This window comes from Podarcis vaucheri (genome assembly GCF_965113315.1).
Source record: "Podarcis vaucheri genome assembly, chromosome: 11".
NCBI classification, from domain to species: Eukaryota; Metazoa; Chordata; class Lepidosauria; order Squamata; family Lacertidae; genus Podarcis; species Podarcis vaucheri.
This window is the reverse complement of record NC_138749.1, coordinates 26,952,115-26,969,978: the sequence shown is the minus strand read 5'-3', so window position 1 is coordinate 26,969,978 and position 17,864 is coordinate 26,952,115. Positions and strand designations below refer to the sequence as shown.

The 17,864-nt window shown below is 38.7% G+C and overlaps 1 protein-coding gene and 1 long non-coding RNA gene across 16 annotated transcripts in view; both read left to right on the top strand.

Annotated features, from left to right (window-relative positions):
* The window catches only part of ADAMTS6 (ADAM metallopeptidase with thrombospondin type 1 motif 6), a 124,361-nt gene extending 112,981 nt beyond the window's left edge, over positions 1 to 11,380 (top strand). For 12 of the 13 annotated variants that reach the window (XM_082241817.1, XM_082241818.1, XM_082241819.1 and 9 more), the window contains 5 exons: positions 1,324 to 1,453; positions 1,791 to 1,995; positions 3,127 to 3,303; positions 4,470 to 4,626; positions 8,270 to 11,380. In XM_082241817.1, coding sequence (XP_082097943.1) covers positions 1,324 to 1,453; positions 1,791 to 1,995; positions 3,127 to 3,303; positions 4,470 to 4,626; positions 8,270 to 8,379 — 779 coding nt within the window. In that variant the 3' untranslated portion in view covers positions 8,380 to 11,380. The remainder of the gene's footprint in view (positions 1 to 1,323; positions 1,454 to 1,790; positions 1,996 to 3,126; positions 3,304 to 4,469; positions 4,627 to 8,269) is intronic. The other variant, XR_014224469.1, reaches the window with a different exon arrangement.
* Positions 11,381 to 13,130: 1,750 nt separating this feature from the next.
* Positions 13,131 to 17,864, top strand: part of LOC309514271 — a 40,982-nt gene continuing 36,248 nt past the window's right edge. Inside the window, exons 1-2 of one of the 3 annotated variants that reach the window (XR_014211860.1) lie at positions 13,131 to 13,368; positions 16,212 to 16,338. This is a non-coding gene — a long non-coding RNA (uncharacterized lncRNA). The remainder of the gene's footprint in view (positions 13,369 to 16,211; positions 16,339 to 17,864) is intronic. The other 2 variants (XR_014211861.1, XR_014211862.1) reach the window with 2 other exon arrangements.

Genomic DNA, 17,864 nt, shown 5'->3' with positions numbered 1-17,864 from the left:
AGAAAAGCACAGAGTATGTGGGTGGAGAGAATAGGATTGTCTGGTCTAATTAGTTTGAGTGCAGTGTCTTGTGATCATTTATTCTCTTAATAGACATGCTGAAGAATTGCATCTTGTTATTATGAACATTTTTCCTGGTTCATCCTTGTATTATTTATCTACTGATGTTTACTAGAATGAGAGAATCAATAAGAAGCTTCAACATGATGCAGTTGAAATATGTTACGACTCTTTATAGTGTGGGTCTTTTGAGCATGTTGTGACATCCTTGTGGAGCTCTGTGGTATGCCTGAATATTAGGAAGTTTAACAGGTTGAAAGGAAATGGAGGATTTCCCCTCATTTGCTACTTCCCCTCCCCCTCACATGCTCATTTAAGTGCTTCAATCCTGGTCTCTTTAAGCTATAGTTCCCTGTTACATCCAAAATGGGAAACCAGAATCTTAAACTGTGATTAGGCTGTGGTTTAAGCACTTGGTTGGTAAACCTGTATTAAACCAAAGCTCCCAATTTTGAATATAAAAGAGGCCAGTGCTCAAGGAGCATATGGACCAGTGCTTGTTCTTTCTTTCCAAATATGTGATTGCTAAATCTGAAAAGACCAATTGTATACACTGGAAAAAACAATAATGCTGATCAAGAGTTTCACCAGCACTCTGAATCACTAATAATCTGTGAGATGAGATTTTCCATTCAGTTCAATTCACTATACTAGCCCCTATACTAGCTGTTTCATTATAATAAAGAAAAGACTCATGGGTTGTTATTTACAAATAGAAAGTACTGAATTCTACCCTGTTGTTATATTTAATTTTTTCTGACCTGAAATGCAGTCATGTACAGTAGTATCTATTTGTATTGCAAATGAATAAAATATGCAGTTGAGAATTACAATAAGAACAGTAAGAACAATTGTATACTAAAAATATTTATTGCATTAGAAAATAGTACACACAAACACGGTTGCTTAAAACAGCTACAAATTAAACATTTTTATGGTACAGGAGCTTCAAATCAATTGTTCTTTCTGATATTTGGAGAGCACAGGTGAACTGCTATGGCAGGACTCTACAACTTGTGATGTGACTTGCCATGTTGAATGCAGCCCACCCAGCTCCTGTCAGGTGATTAGCAATCTTCTTACTTTTGCAGCTCCAAGTAGGCAACAAAATGAGGAGGTTTATTGGGCCCCGGATGAACGACTTTATTTATTTGGTTGTTGGGTGTCATTTGGCATGGTAGATCACAAATTAAGTTGGCCTGAAATAAAGAATGTAAAAATGGAGGCACTGCTTAATGAGAAACACTAATTATTCTTCCCAAGGTGTGCAGAAGCAAGAAATAGTGTGCAAAAGGCTGGATGATGGTTCCATAGTACAGAACAATTACTGTGATCCTGATAGTAAACCACCAGAAAATCAAAGAGCCTGCAACACTGAGCCTTGCCCACCCGAGTAAGTACTTAGTACATAAGGTATTATATTCTTTGTCCATGTATTTATTTATATTTCCATATAGAAAAAATAGTGACAAACTATGCTTCCAGAAATTAGAGAGTCAGTGCAGAGCTAACTAAAGAATGGCATCCAATTGATAATCTGTCATATTTTGTGTTTACACCTACATTTCTTCTTATAGTATCCTTCCTGAGAATTATATCAGTAGACTTTCAATGGGGCATAAGGGAGCATTAGATGAATAAAATTCTCATACATTCAAGTATACTTGTCAACTATATGAATATTTGTTTTATTTATGGAAAAAGTAATACCCCCGATATTGTTCTTGAAGATGGTTTATAGGAGATTGGTCAGAATGCAGTAAGACCTGTGATGGTGGAATGCGATCGCGAACCGTTTTATGTATCAGGAAGATTGGACCCTCTGAAGAGGAGACCTTGGATAGTAGTCATTGTTTAACACATCAACCAATTGAAAAAGAATCCTGTAACAACCAGTCTTGCCCCCCACAGTGGGTTCCTTTGGATTGGTCAGAAGTGAGTAAACTCACAAATGCATTAAATAATAAATTTCATACACATCAAAATCTTTTTTTCAGTGTCAAAGCTGGTTAAAAAAGGTAAAGTTAAAGGACCCCTGGACAGTTAAGTCTAGTTAAAGGTGACTATGGGGTGCGGTGCTCATCTTGCTTCAGGCTGAGGGAGCCAGCGTTTGTCCACAGACAGCTTTCTGGGTCAGGTGACCAGCATGACTAAACCACTTCTGGCACATCAGGACACTGTGACTAGTGCAAGAGCACACAGAAACACCATTTACCTTCCCGCCACAGCGGTACCTATTTATCTACTTGCACTGGTATGCTTCCAAACTGCTAGGCTAGCAGAAGCTGGGACAGAACAACAGGAGCTCACCCTGTCGCAGGGATTCAAACTGCCACCCTTCCAATCAGCAAGCCCAAGAGGCTCAGTGGTTTAGCTCACAGTGCCAGACAGAAAATAATCTATTCGATGTGATAAGAAAGGGAAGTAACCACTTTTTGCAAAGCCTTTACAATAATGTCACTCAGTGGTTTCAAATACATACATAAGTTATAACTACTTATATTAGAACTGCTAGTACAATACTAGATCCTGACTTATAGATGTAATGTATACTTTATTCAGAAGGACAATAGATTTATTGTGCAGTCAGAAAATAGGAGAGATGATACAAGGCAACTGACTACCCTATCTGCCAGGCAGTCACCTACAGAGCTGAAGGGAAGACAGAGAAGCAATCTTACAGTCTTCCAACCTTTTCCTGTTTTTATTTTGGAAGTGGTGTACAATTCCTCTGAGTGTACAGTTCCTCTGAGCTTGGAGTTGTTTCAGAGGACTAGAAAACGTTAGATCATTTGGATCCAGCCTCCTCTGTCCCTGGTCCTCCCTCAACACCACCCCCACCTTTCCAGCCCTACCAGTGTCAGTTGGGCCAGGACTGCAGACATTACCATAGCAGCAAGAAACAGGGATTTAACATCAAGACCTCCATCTCCACAGTCAGAGTTCCAGTATATCCCTTGGCCCTTGGAACAGCCTCCTAGGGGCTACAAGACTGCAGCAATGTGTGTCTCTAATTTTTCACATTTTATTTTTTCTTAATATATAAACTGTGTATCTTGTTTCCAGTGTACTCCAAAATGTGGTCCTGGTTTCAAGCATCGTATTGTTCTCTGCAAAAGCAGTGACCTTTCAAAAACATTTCCAGTTGCACATTGCCAAGAAGAAAACAAGCCACCAGTTCGCATGCGTTGTAGCTTGGGCAGATGTCCTCCACCACGATGGGTTACTGGAGACTGGGGACAGGTAATACAGGCAGGCTTGTTGGGTAGCAAAAGAATAATTTCATTAAATATACTGAATATCATTTGACAGAGTATTGGATGAAAAGTAACTTGAGTGATCACATCATGCCACATAATAGTAAATTGATGTGTTGGACATAATGGTTTTAGTTCATTTCTTAGTGTTAAGGCATTTTACTGAAATAAGGACAGCTTATTGTTAGTTCCCAAGGTAGAGACTACATACTAGACTAGAGTAGCGTAGATTCCATAGGATAGAAAAATGTAGATAAGACACCTAAAATTAGTAGAAAAAACAACTGGGGGAAAACTTTTTCACTTAAGTTAGGTGGCAGTCCCAGCAAAAAGCTAAAGGGATTAAGCTACATATTGAACTGTCATATTTTGCATCTGTCCTAGTTGACAGCCATAGTGTAATAAATACACAAGTATCACATGCAGTTGTCAGTTACCTAACACGGCTTGTAATGTAAGATTTGTAAATATCACAGGTAACCACTTCAGTCTGTGATGTGTCTGCTGACAATGGCACAATGTCCACTGCCAGTTGTGTGTGTTTGTCAAAAGTGAAATTGGGTCTTACATTTTGAAGCATTTGCACACATTTGGCAGAAGTCAAAATTCATATATGAGGTAGAATGAAATAGTCCCACTCTGAAAAAAATTCTGGAAAAATGTATTACATGAATATGACAAATGTTAGCCAATATGCTATGGAAATAAAACTAATAATTTAAAATGCTGGAATTTAAATGGCTGCTTCTTTACAGTCCAGAAATGCTGGCATTATTACCCTTTCAGGGTCTTTTATTCTCCACCTATGTCCCCTTTTCCATATGGCGAATTGCATCTTTCTTATGACAGCATATCAGGGCTGCCAAATTAGTATACTTTGTGAAAGAAAAGAAATAAGTGATCCATGCACTTAAAAAAAGGCTTCTCAGAAAGAAGCATAGTAGTCAGAGCATCCTTATTAATTAGGGAAGGGAAACACACTGCCTAACTGAATTTATTAGTATGGCAGTGATAAGGATTCCCTCCACAGCTGCCCCAGATAGTGTTTCTGACACTATTCCATTCACCATGTTGCAGTTCTGTTCATTACTCATAATATGACATCCATTATTTTCTCTCTTTCCTTCCTATCATGCCCCATTTCTCACATAGTGTTCCGCACAGTGTGGTCTTGGACAACAGATGAGAACCGTGCAATGCCTCTCATATACTGGGCAAGCATCCAGTGACTGTCCAGATACTGTTCGGCCTCCTTCAATGCAGCAGTGTGAAAGCAAATGTGACAGTACTCCCATTTCCAACACGGAAGGTGAGTTTGGTTTCCTCATTCATAAGATTTCATTAAAGCTTTTTCTTAAGAGAAAAACAGAAAGAGGAAAAAAGATGAAAGCCAAAAATTAAAAGGACTTCCAATTTTCTGTTTGTCAGTTCCATAAAAGAAATTAATCAAAACATTCAATCCATTCAATCTGATTGTTCTACTTTCTGTTAAGCAGTTTTAAATAGTATTACGTGCCAGCTGTTTGCATTTGATAACATTATGCACAGTCCGTAAATGAGCAGAAGCAGTGATCTGGATGAAATAAAGTGGTGACATCTTGTCAGAATTAACATCTGCTTTAGGTATTTAACTGGAGAATGAGAGCATTATAGGCTAGGTATTGGCAAACTGCCACTGATGTTAACTTTACATTTGTTATTCAGAGTGAGATACTGACAGTATGTATTTGACATAGCACATCTCAACTTTAAAAGTATATGTGGTAGCTGAATCCAGGTTTTACAGTGTCACCTAAAACAGAATATCTGAGGTGCTTTCACCTGTTTTTATGCAGGCTTCAGTTTCCTTTATATTGTCTTTTTAAAGCATTTCAGTAGCTGAAATGAGTGTGGTGGTTTGAAATTTACATGCTCTTCAGTAGCATTGCATTAAAAGTACATTTTGACCTGATCCTGAGTGTCAGAAAGAGAATAGCTAATATTTTAACTTGGTTGGAACCAAAAATAATTTGTCTAAAAACATCTATAGGTAAATGTCCTTCCTCCAGAGCAGCCTACTTTACCAATAGGTGCAGTCATAACACTCCACCACTAACCAGGACAGGCCAAGGGGCCTCGACACTTTCCTTCTGCGTATGAATTTCCACCACTGGCTTTAACCGAGGCTAAGGACGACATCAGCACCACAGAGTCCTCATCTCCCTGAGTTGGAGCTTGTTTACTTAGGAGGAGCTGCCTTGTTTTGCCATAGGCCTACCCATTTATTTGAAATAGCCCTGGGTTCCATTTCTTGGTGTGATGGAACTGTGGGAACTGTGTTTTATATATTTTGGCTGGGATCCAAAGAGCTACTTCTGGCATGCTCAGTCTTCAGTGTGCCCACTGGAACTTTTTATTTTCTTCCCTTTGAATGGCAAGCCCCTGTGCCATATTTCAAACAGCTTCATTTCAAAACAGGTTTGTCATGCGGCATGAGTCCAAACCACCTTTGGGTATGCATTACTCGTGGTGTGGTTCTTTGGATCTAAGCCAGAGTATTTATTTATACAGCACAATCAGTGTGCGTAGCACTTTTCAAAGTTATATGAGGGAGAGAAACAGACAGACAGACAGACAGACAGACAGACTAATCCTCGCCCAGAGGAACGTAACAGTGCAAATTTTAATAGTAGGGAAAACAACAAGCAAAGGAAAGGAGATGCCAGTCTAATGGGGTGGATATCAGCAAATGCAGTTATGTTTATTTCATTTATACAGTGGTACCTCTGGTTGAGAACGGGATCTGTTCCGGAGGCCCATTCACAACCTGAAGAGAATGCAACCCACATCTGCACATGCGCGGGTGGTGATTTGCTGTTTCTGCGCGCGCACGTGACGTCATTTTGTATGTCTGCGCACGTGTGAGCGGCGAAACCTGGAAGTAACCCTTTCCGGTACTTCTGGGTTGCTGCAAAACGCAAAATGAAAACGCATAACCTGAAGCAAACATAACATGAGGTATGACTGTAAACCGCTTCCTATAAGGCATCTGAAATCAATTTACAATACAGTACAATAAAGATATATATGAAACAATTACATGCATTAAAATAGTTAAATACAGTTATAGGTATTGAACTTCATGGAAAAGTTTGTTCTGGCAGCAGAGGCGTATTTAGGGGAGCACAACCGGTTCGGTCACACAGCGTGCAGAGCCTTAGGGGTACCGCAAGGGACACCACAACTTTTTAAGACCCAGCTCCCCACTTTATATGTGTGTGTATGTGTGCAAACACATCGGTTGTATAAAATGACCACATTTGCATCTTGTTAAGGAATGTAGCCTAAATCAATGCAAACGTGAATGTTAAAATTCTGCCTGAACAGACCTTCATGTATTGTTGGGGAGTAGGGGAAGATAATTGTGATTGTCCCTTCCATATTTAGGAAAATTATCACTCCATGAACCACAGTGCAATTAAACAGGAAAGTTGGATTTGGGCTACACATTCATGACATGACCTTTTTCATATTTGGAAACAAGTACACCACCACAATTCAAGAAGGACACTGACAAACTGGAACGTGTCCAGAGGAGGGCAACCAAAATGGTCAAAGGCCTGGAAACGATGCCTTATGAGGAACGGCTAAGGGAGCTGGGCATGTTTAGCCTGGAGAAGAGGAGGTTAAGGGGTGATATGATAGCCATGTTCAAATATATAAAAGGATGTCACATAGAGGAGGAAGAAAGGTTGTTTTCTGCTGCTCCAGAGAAGCGGACACGGAGCAATGGATCCAAACTACAAGAAAGAAGATTCCACCTAAACATTAGGAAGAACTTCCTGACAGTAAGAGCTGTTTGACAGTGGAATTTGCTGCCAAGGAGTGTGGTGGAGTCTCCTACTTTGGAGGTCTTTAAGCAGAGGCTTGACAACCATATGTCAGGAGTGCTCTGGTGGTGTTTCCTGCTTGGCAGGGGGTTGGACTCGATGGCCCTTGTGGTCTCTTCCAACTCTATGATTCTATGATTGATTGATTGATTGATTGATTGATTGATTGAAGTATTTACAGTTCAGTGGGACTTACTCCCAATTCCAGTGAGCATGGGTAGGCTCTCAGCCTTTCTCCAGCATTACTGGCTTAGAAAATTTGATACACTTGTCCTTGTGAGAATCTGGAATCAGTGTTAATTGGACACACATGGAGGGATACGTATGAACTGTTTTGGAGAATGAATGGAGGATCTGTGTTCTTCATTTCCCACCCCTACCTCCCAACATGATCTTCCCAAAACTTTGATTTCAACAGTCACCCACCTATGTCCTCAGAGTAATCTATCGTTGGCAGTTCGATTGCAATGGATGATGTGTAATGGGTAGTAGAATAATTTTTGTCTTCTCTATTATATCTGTTCTATGGAGACCTTTGATGCCTACTTATACGGGCTGCCAAAGCCCAGATATAGAATACCTTTTCTTCCCACTTGTTGACATTTGGATATCTCTGCTGCAGTAGAAGCAACTAGAACATCAAGTCATTGAACTTACACTATAACTGTGCTTAGTAATTCTGATCATTTTCAGAGTCAGCAACAGCTGCAATACATAGTTTAGTTCAGAAACCAATCATTCCCAAACATGATACTAAACAACAACTTCAGTTAGATTTTGGATAACTTCTTATTGAGGAACAAAATAGATCTGGGGGTGGGGGTGGGAAATGCTGCTATGTGTGAAGAAAACCTCTTATTTTTTAAGTATCTCATGTGATTAGATCCCTAAATAACAAGTGGGTGTGCTTGAAGACTTCTGTACAGTGTCTGAATTTTACAATTCTTTTGTATGCAGTAGGCTGTACCAAAATGCTAAGTTCATGCAGAGGACAGATACAAAAGCAACTTATTAAATTTAATTTGTTTTTCTCTCTGCTTTTTAAATTTATGTAATCATTTTGCCTTTGTGTGTCTCCATCAGAATGCAAAGATGTGAACAAAGTGGCTTATTGCCCACTGGTGCTGAAGTTCAAGTTCTGCAGTCGAGCATACTTCAGACAGATGTGCTGCAAGACCTGCCAAGGACATTGACCCACAGAAATTGAAAGTGCCTTGCTATTTCATTGTGGAAATGCGTCTATCAAAGATTGCTGCATAATGCAACCAGACAGATGTCCTTGTAAATGCATCACCCTGTGGAAAATGTAACCACTGGTCAGCCTCAGCTGACAGAATTTCAATATTATTTTAACTTCTATGAAGTGGGATTTATTCATCCAAAGTGCTGGACACAGTATAAGGAGGGCATGCCAAAATGGAAAAAATACACACAGTGCATACAGAGTAACTTATGGTGGAACACGTGTACTTTCGATGAAATCCACTAGTCTGTTTACCTCCTTGGACCATTAAGATAATTTTTATTATGGACTTAGAAATGACACTGAATCCATTTGTATTTAATATTGTTTAAAATGTAGCTGTTGTGGTTTGGTCAACTACAGATGCAAAGAAGAATTTTTAAAATGTTGTCATAGCTTATAATTAATAACTATTTTATCTTATTACATAAGCACCACAGTTTAAGTTAAAGAAGTGGGCTTGGGACTATTATATTAGGAACAATTATAAATCAGAAGTAAAAGAAATGTATTTTCCTTTGTTTCATTCTCTAGAGAATAATCCATATTTCCTGAAGACTGCTGTGAGCCATATCTAAAGCTAAACTAAACTAGAATGATGAGGAACATAGAGTTAAGAGATGCAACCGTCGTTGCCTGAATGCATCCAACTTTAAAGAAATATGTGCTGCAGGTTTATAGCCATCTTGCCATCTCACAATTAAATCAGGATTTCCACTAAAAGGGAATATATCCATACAATAGAGGGGTCATACTCCAGTTGTGAATAGCATTTTTCCTACTATTTCACTGCTTAAGGTTGGTATCTACAAATTCACTGTTAACTTTAGTTACAGAGAGGCACCAATTCTGCAGACTTCTAACTGGCTTTGTTACTCTGTAATTACTAATGATAAACTGACTAGTGAGGTAGAGTCTCTTCTGCTGATCATGCTGAAAACTACAGTGGCTTTCCAGTTTTTCTTCCATTTATATAATAGGAGAACACAGATTTATGAGAGACCATGGAGAAGAGAAAACATGCATATGCCCAGTTTTTTGGAGACTATTGCAGAATAAACAACCAAAGAGTACATAACTTATGGGAACTTTCAAATCAAAGTACCACAGCTTTTATATTCACCATATCGATTTATGAATATTCTGAATTGTATTTAAATGTGAAGCCAAGCTCCTGGGGTAAAATTGATTCCAGAATCCAGTGGGAGCTAATAGTAATGGCCATACTTCTCCCCCATTCCCTGCTTTTGTCAGTGACACAACAAAGAGATAAGGAAAGTGGGTACTTGTTTATATTATTATATTGTACTTGAACACTTGCAATTTGTAGCAGGTACTTGATGAATGTGCTTTGTGTCCAACTTGCCTCCTTTGTTGTAGTGCAATTGAGATGATGTGAACACCACCACCTTGTATTAACACTAGAAGTCAAACAGCACTTTTATTTAAAAAATACTCTTAATGAGACAAGTTTTTATAACATGTATAAGATATCTAAATGTGTCAGTGTATTTAACAAATTACAGTAAGCCAAATGTGTTGAGCAATATTTACTAATGTGAATTAATGGGTGGGGGGATAGAAAAAAAGAGAGTTGTACTATGTGGGAGGGAAAACCTTGACAATCCATCAGTGGGGTTTTCTGTAGTTCATTTATTCATAACCATCAATTTTTTGTCATATTCTACCTCTTGACAGTATGTTTAACTTCCATATATCTAGGAAGCAGTACGTTCATTTGTGGCAAATCTGTTTACTTGGAGCTATTTACTGCTCAGCTGCAACGTACTTCACTCTCATTGACACCGAAGCTTAGAAAGGAAAACTATCCACATCTGGGAGTAACGTGTAGGCCTGAGGGTAGTGTAGCCAATGTGTCAATTACGGTACCTTTGTACATCAGTCCAATAAGGAAATACCATGGTGCTAACATGCCTTGGCTAAATAAAAAATAATAAAAGGGATAGATATTGCATGGCATTTTCCAGGCAAAAGATTACAGTCTATCATACTCTGATTTGCTCTGAGGCATAAATGTATTTATTAGTTAATGTGTGTCTTTTCAGCTAGCAAGAAATGATGGGATTTATTCAAACAAAATCCTTTTTACCTCACTTTAGGACATTGACATTGCAAAGACACATTTTGCTCTTTCATTGGTGCTAGAAGACCAGGGGGTCCAATGTTTACTCTGCAGTTTAGAAGAGCACCAACTTTTGAATTTAAGAAACTCCCTGGAGCAATGTTGAGTTTCATTGCTAAAGTGAATGAAATACAGAATGTATTGTGTTACAAATGGACCGATATATCACTCTAGATCTGAATTAAAAGCCTGAAATAAAGAGGTAAATCATTGGTTTCCACAGCACAGGACATTGCTGCTGCTACACTATAGCCATATATATAATCTAAGCTAAAATATTAAAAGTATTATATTCCTAAATAATAACAATAGGACCATTTGTATAGGCTACACAAAGATGGGAAACCTTGGAATTCAGTACTAGGGTATTAAACTCACAATGTGTTGCTGGTATTTCCATTGAGCAATGTCATTGACACTAAGGCTCTCATACTGAAACAAAATGCCTGTTCAACACATCAAAATATACACTCCTAGAAATAGTCCATCTTAGGAGATCTTTATTAATGGTATGGATATCACATAAATTTCCTTAACAGTACAGAATGAAAAAAGACCCTTTCTATTATTGTGACTAGTTGCTTATTATTTTATACGCAGTATTAATGTGGTACACTGTTACATTGTTATTTTTATTTGCTTTTGTAAATTATATGCTAATTTATTTCCATGTTTCCTAACACTTGTTCTTACATGTCATGCATTCTGCTGCTTGTAACACTTGATGCAGTAAAATTCCACACCAGGCACAGATTTGTTTTTAACATAGATAATTTAGTAAAAATAAAAATGCAGCTTTAAAGAATAAGCCTAATGGTAACAATCTGTTCACTGACATCCCCGTGCAAGAATTTTGCAAGCATAAATATTTACATTGTTGAAAGCACTTTTGAAAGTAAAGATAACACATCAAGTAATGCCTCAATGTTGTCTCAGCCTTGTCCCTGGCTATAGCTTCATTTGGGCATGTAGAAAGACCATGGGGTACAATTCACTAAGCACTGTTGCTGTGGAACATTTATTCATTTCAGTAAGGTTCCTGCGCAAACTAAAAAAATGTTGAGCAATTGCTGGCTTGCAACTGCAGCCGGGGGGGGGGGGGGGGCTTGAGGGTGAGTGGGTGTTCTTTTCAATAGCAGTTTCACCCCACTGGTGGAAGAGAAGAATGGTGGGGTAGGAGCCTGCTAGATGGGAAAGTAGTGAAAGCAACTGTATACTACTCCTATCCCAGCTCTGTTCATTCTGATATCTGTAATGCTAGATGAAATATGTGAGCTTTTCAGGTCAAGAAAAATCAGATGTAATCATGTCATCTTCTCAAACATTTCTTGTGGATTTCAGCAACATTTTACCATTAATATCTCTTTATGCCTACCTCTATCTCTGCAAGTACCGGAATTTGTTTTCTGCTAGTGTAGGACTGTCATACATTTGGGATTTCCCAGACATATCTGGGATTCGTCTGTTGGAAATGGCATCCGGCGGAATTTCCAAAAATCAGTAAAAACATCTGGGAAAAGCCAGGTGTATGGCAATCCATTTTTGGAAGTGTTGATTTTTTGGTGAATTTTTGATATTTTGAAATATGGCAACCCTATAGCTGCTCTTGCTTCATATTATTACTGATTTAAAAAATTGTTAAGGTACAATGTCACATATACTGTGTCCCAGAGTCTGGTCTGAAGGCAGTTGAGGCTACCACTTAACTGAAACAAAGGTCTGATTCAGTGTCTGGATGGATGACTCCCTGAGTCATATATCCCTGCCAACCTAGCAGTTCGAAAGCACGTCAAATTGCAAGTACAGTGGTACCTCGGGTTAAGTACTTAATTTGTTCTGGAGATCCGTTCTTAACCTGAAAGTGTTCTTAACCTGAAGCACCACTTTAGTTAATGGGGCCTCCTGCTGCTGCTGCGTTGCCGGAGCATGATTTCTGTTCTTATCCTGAAGCAAAGTTCTTAACCCAAGGTACTATTTCTGGGTTAGCGGAGTCTGTAACCTGAAGCGTATGTAACCTGAAGCGTGTGTAACCTGAGGTACCACTGTAGATAAATAGGTACCGCTCCAGCGGGAAGGTAAACGGCGTTTCTGTGCACTGCCCTGGTTCTCCAGAAGTGGTTTGGTCATGCTGGCCACATGACCCGGAAGCTGTACGCTGGCTCCCTCGGCTAATAAAGCAAAATGAACACCGCAACCCCAGAGTTGTTTGCGACTGGACCTAACGGTCAGGGGTCCCTTTACCTTTACATACATATATATACATGTATGAGAAATACACGTATGCCACATTGACAGAAGGAAGGTGGGGTGCAGATATAACCAGTGTTATTTTTCTATAAAAAGGTGGCAGAACTCACCTTGTTCTTTTATAAAGGCAATGGCGCCCACCTGAGAGGTGCCAGAACTGAGTTCCAGCAAGTTCTGGCTTGGGGGGGGGGAGTCTTAGATGTAAGAAAATGAAAATTAATGAATGTTTTCTGACTTCCTCACTTCTGGTTCTCTCTTTCCACTCAGAAACTCTTACATTTTACAGTTAGCCAATCAGAAACACTTACATTTTACAGTTAGCCAATCAGAAACACTCTTACATTTTACAGTTAGCCAATCGTAATATCTAAGACTCCACCTCAGGAAAGTCTCTACGTTTTCTTTGTCTTACGCCTGCCAACCCATGGGAGCAAGCCTCAATGAACACACTGAGAACACTTTCATTTCTTTTCTTTTGTTGAATAAATTTATATATTCCCCTTCCTAAAGTGCAGTACACAAAACAGTAACAAAATTAGACTTCTCAAGGTAGGCTCTTTCGTTGCTTCAGCAAATCCTGCAGTAGTAGAACTTGACATATTCTGTGTCTTATTGTAAACAAAAATAGTTTTGTTTCTTAATATATTAATTACGTTATAATTTGTGGTTTTTAATGAGTAACATTTCAAACATTCAGTAGCTGCTTTTCTATATTGGTGTTTGTGAATATACATAACTGACACAACATTTAAAGAATAATTATTAGGGTAACCTTACACAGTCAAAGAAAATGCAAACCCTATACTTTGATTAATACTCTAGTAAATAAGCACTAAAAGGCTTCCAGAATTTAAAGCATCTTTGGCTGACCAGATAATCCACTCCTACTCCAGTGCACAAATTTGATTTACAGCAGATTTCAAAATATTTATATTTTTTTCAGGGTTTCCATCATCCCCTCAGCCAGTATCCTGCTGTGTTTGAAAATGTCTGGGCAGTAATTGTCATTGTTTGCAAAGCTATTTTGGAAAATAGCAAGCATCGTGGCATTTAGCAAAGTCAGGAATGCAATTACCAATTTTGTATACATGATCCAAGTGACCTCCTGGCTTCAGAAGCTCAAAACCCATAGGAAAAGAGTTTAACAGCAGCATAAAGTAAAAACAAAAACAAAAACGTTTGTTTAATTTTTGTCTGTAGCTGGTCAGTAATAGGTGACTTATGCTGTGGCCAAGTTGGCAAAAATGCAATCAGCTTAACAATTCCTTATATGTACAAAACAATGCTAAGACAAACATACAAATAAACCCAGGATTTCTCTGGATTGGTACAGTGATTCATTTTTGTGCACAAGTATATCTGGAAACTCTCCAAATGCATAGATCGGAGAGGGTGATGCAGAAGCATCCAAAAAGACCCAAGACGCTTTTTTAAAAAGCACCAAGCTGTAGAAAAACTCAAACTCCACTACTACTATGGGAAGTTTTTAAAGACAGCAACCAATAACTGAATAATATTTGAATGGTTTTAAAAAGGATAACCATCATTCACCAAAACCTCTGATAGAATAGGACTAATACATGCCCCAGCACCACAGGTCATCTGCAGGAGCCCTTTGTTACGTTGAGTTAGTTAGCCCCAAATGCATAAATAATCCAAATAGTCACTTGAAGAGTTTGTATTGTGGGGTACACCAGCAACAGAATATGCTCAGACCACAAAAGATCCTATGATCTACTTCCGGAGAGTCATACTGCAGAATCATATGCAACATGACAGAAGTACATCTCATGCGTTTGGAGCCCTACCAATAAAAAGAGAGCAACATCCTCAGGAAGCAGCTTGGAAACTGATGCTGCTCCAACACCAACTATTGTCTGGCCAGCAGCATCAGTACCAATGTTGGGGGTCAGCCTGCTGGTTCAGGCTACTGTGTGCTTACTTGGCCATGGCCACTTTCCAACTGCTCAGTTCCATCCAAAACACATATTTCCTTGTGCTTTCTCAATTTTTACAAAATTGTTGTATTTTATTCTTCCCCCTCCCCCCACTATTTAAAAAACAAAGCAAAACTGTGATAGAACAAACCAGATAGCTTGGAAACTAACTGCGGCTTGTTAACATGTAATCAAGCCAGCATTATTTTTTTTATTAGACAATGTCAGTGCAGAGAGCATTATATTCAAAATCTCCTAGTGCTGTATGGATTAGATTGCCTCTCGGCAGCGTTATAAAAACTGGAGGAAACTTTGCAGCCTTTCAAAGGAGTCTCATGCTTGTCCTTTATAAGGAACAATGTAGATAGGAAGCTGAATAATAATAATAATAATAATAATAATAATAATAATAATAATAATAATAATAATATGCAGCCCATCTGAGTGGGTTGCCTCAGTCTGGGCAGCTTCCAATGATTATAAACTACAGTAACACATCACACATTAAAAACTTCCCTATACAGTCAGATAGGTGTTTATTTCCTTGACATCTGACGGGAGGGGATTCCACTTGATGGGCACGACTACTGTGAAGGCCCTCTGCCTGGTTCCCTATAACCTCACAATACCACGGCCAGACTATAATACGGAGCCAGACATTGGTCCATCTTACTCAATAGTGTCTACCCTGACTAGCAGTGGCTTTCTAGAATTTTAGACAAGGACTCTTCCCGAAGTCCCAGTTGGAGATGTCTGGGACCATGTGTATGCAGATGATTTCGAGAGATGGCTGTGTTTTGGCTCATATAAAGTGTGAATTAGGTAGATTTGCCTTTAAATGTGACATGAATCAAATTTCTGCTCCATTCCTACAAAGTGCAAAGTACATACAATTGCCCATCCAAATGGACATATACATGTTTTGCAGTTCTCAGCTGGATCTGAGCATCCGCCTATTTCCAAGATAAGCACTTCCTTCCAAAGACAGCACTTCCTTAATGGCATTCTACCAGGCAGAGCATCTGTGTAGAAAATTAAGCTAAGCTTCATAAGAAAACTTTGGAAGAGCAGCAGAATCCTTCAAGTGCTCTGGATTAGAGGCCTCTGCAGGCACTATGAAGCTGTTTGGCAAACCAGGACTGAATAAGGATGTTTAGGAGGCACAAGAAGAAGTCTTCTCCTCTGTTTCCAATTATTTCTTTATCTCTCCTCTATCCTTCTAGTTACCTCAGTGTTTTCTTAGCTGACAGCCATTATGGTTTAGGATTGTGAGGATAAATGCAAAACTTAACAAATTATAAATATCCTGTTTCAAGATGTGTTATCACTCACTGAAAAGAAACCAACTGCAGCTTAAGATTTTTGACAGCAATTTTCGGCCTGTTGTCTATTTGAAGGTTTAGTTTATTCTTAGGAAATATTACATGGCCAAGAGTTAAGATACTATGTTGGCAGAGGCCAAAGCTTTCTTTCAGGAACCTTGACCTTCCAAGTGAAATGAAAGTTGACAGTGGAAACCATCTGAAGGGGAAGAAAACTCAAACGAACAATAGGAGAAAGGGAAACAGTCTGGAAGCAGCAGGTAACAACCGCCTACAAATTCCTTGGGTTTTGCTTGTTCTTTTAAGAGTAGCTGGCTTAGCAGAACATATAGGATTAAGAAATAGAATGGAGCAAATAAACAAAATCTGAACTAGATCAACAGTATTTGAGTTAGGCTGGATTGATTTTTTTTCTTTCTCAGTGAATGGTAGGGGGAAATAGATACTGTGATATCTGGAAGTCTGCTCCTCATAAAATATTTAAAATGCTTCATGCAGTAGATGTGTTTCTACAAAGACCAACAGCAGAACAGTTGAGGAAGGAGACTTCTCTAGACTTAACAAGCTTTCTATTCATAAGATGCATGTGGTATGGTGCAGAATAGAAAGGTCACTGAGGGTGAAGAGGATTACCATACCAAAGAACACACATGACCAGCTAATGTGATTTTCCTGTGTGTGAATGCTCTAGAAAGTTATGATTGACTACAGCTTCCCACATACAATCTGTACATCTTACTTAGTATTTACCATATTGTCTTAATAAATATATTCAGTCTGCAGAACAATAGTATGGTGGAATTAAAGGATTGGGAGGGACCTGACGACCAGCTATTTCAAGCACCTCTGTTAAGAAAGTATACTTTAAGTCTAAGCACTGAACCATTTCAACACCATCGATCAGCTGGCTTATGTACTGGAGAGCATCATCCTGAATATACTGTGCCATAAGTGGAGGGCAAGACCAATCCAAGTGTCTAATGCATTTTTATGCCGTTATTCTTTTACAAAAACAGTTCATATGAGAGGACAGCTCATTCTCATTGAAGTTGATGACTGGACAGTGCTGAGTCAAATTAAAGTTCTTGCTTAACTATTTAACAGATCAGACTTAAACTCTAAAGGGAAACAGATTGCTCCTAGAAGTTTGAGTTATACAGCCCAGAGGGCTGCTCCTTGATCCTTCCTTTTAGTAACCAGTGTTTATTTAAATCCTATGGTGATATTTTGGACAGGCACTGGCAGACAGGCAGACAGTTGTTTCATGAGCATTAATCACCTGTGGAACTGCAACCTCGGGGTACGTTTATCAAACTGGGCTGCACAAGTTAAACCTTGACTTCCTGATTATGATCAGCAAACAGAAGTCTGAAGAAGGTGCATGAAAATCAAATAAACTTCTGTACACCATAAGAGCTATTTGCATAATATTTGCATATGCTCATCTATCAGTTTGGGTTTGTGCAAATAAACGTTTTCTCAGTAAAACTATGAGCTTTTCACTGTAAAAGATAACCCAATTTAATTATACCTAATGTGCTTCCACCATATGCCACCCTACACCTGCCATAAATTCCCAAAGTATTGGAGTTTCTGATTAAAAGTGACAACCAAAAAGAAACAGTTCCAATGATGGCAGACTAGCAATTAGAATTGCTGGAATATGCAGAAATGGTGAAAGTTATTGGAAGAATAAGAAACCAAGAAAAGAGACTTTTAAAAACAGAATGGGGAAAATTTATTGACTATTTGAAGATGTATTGTAAACAACTTAAAACATTAGCAG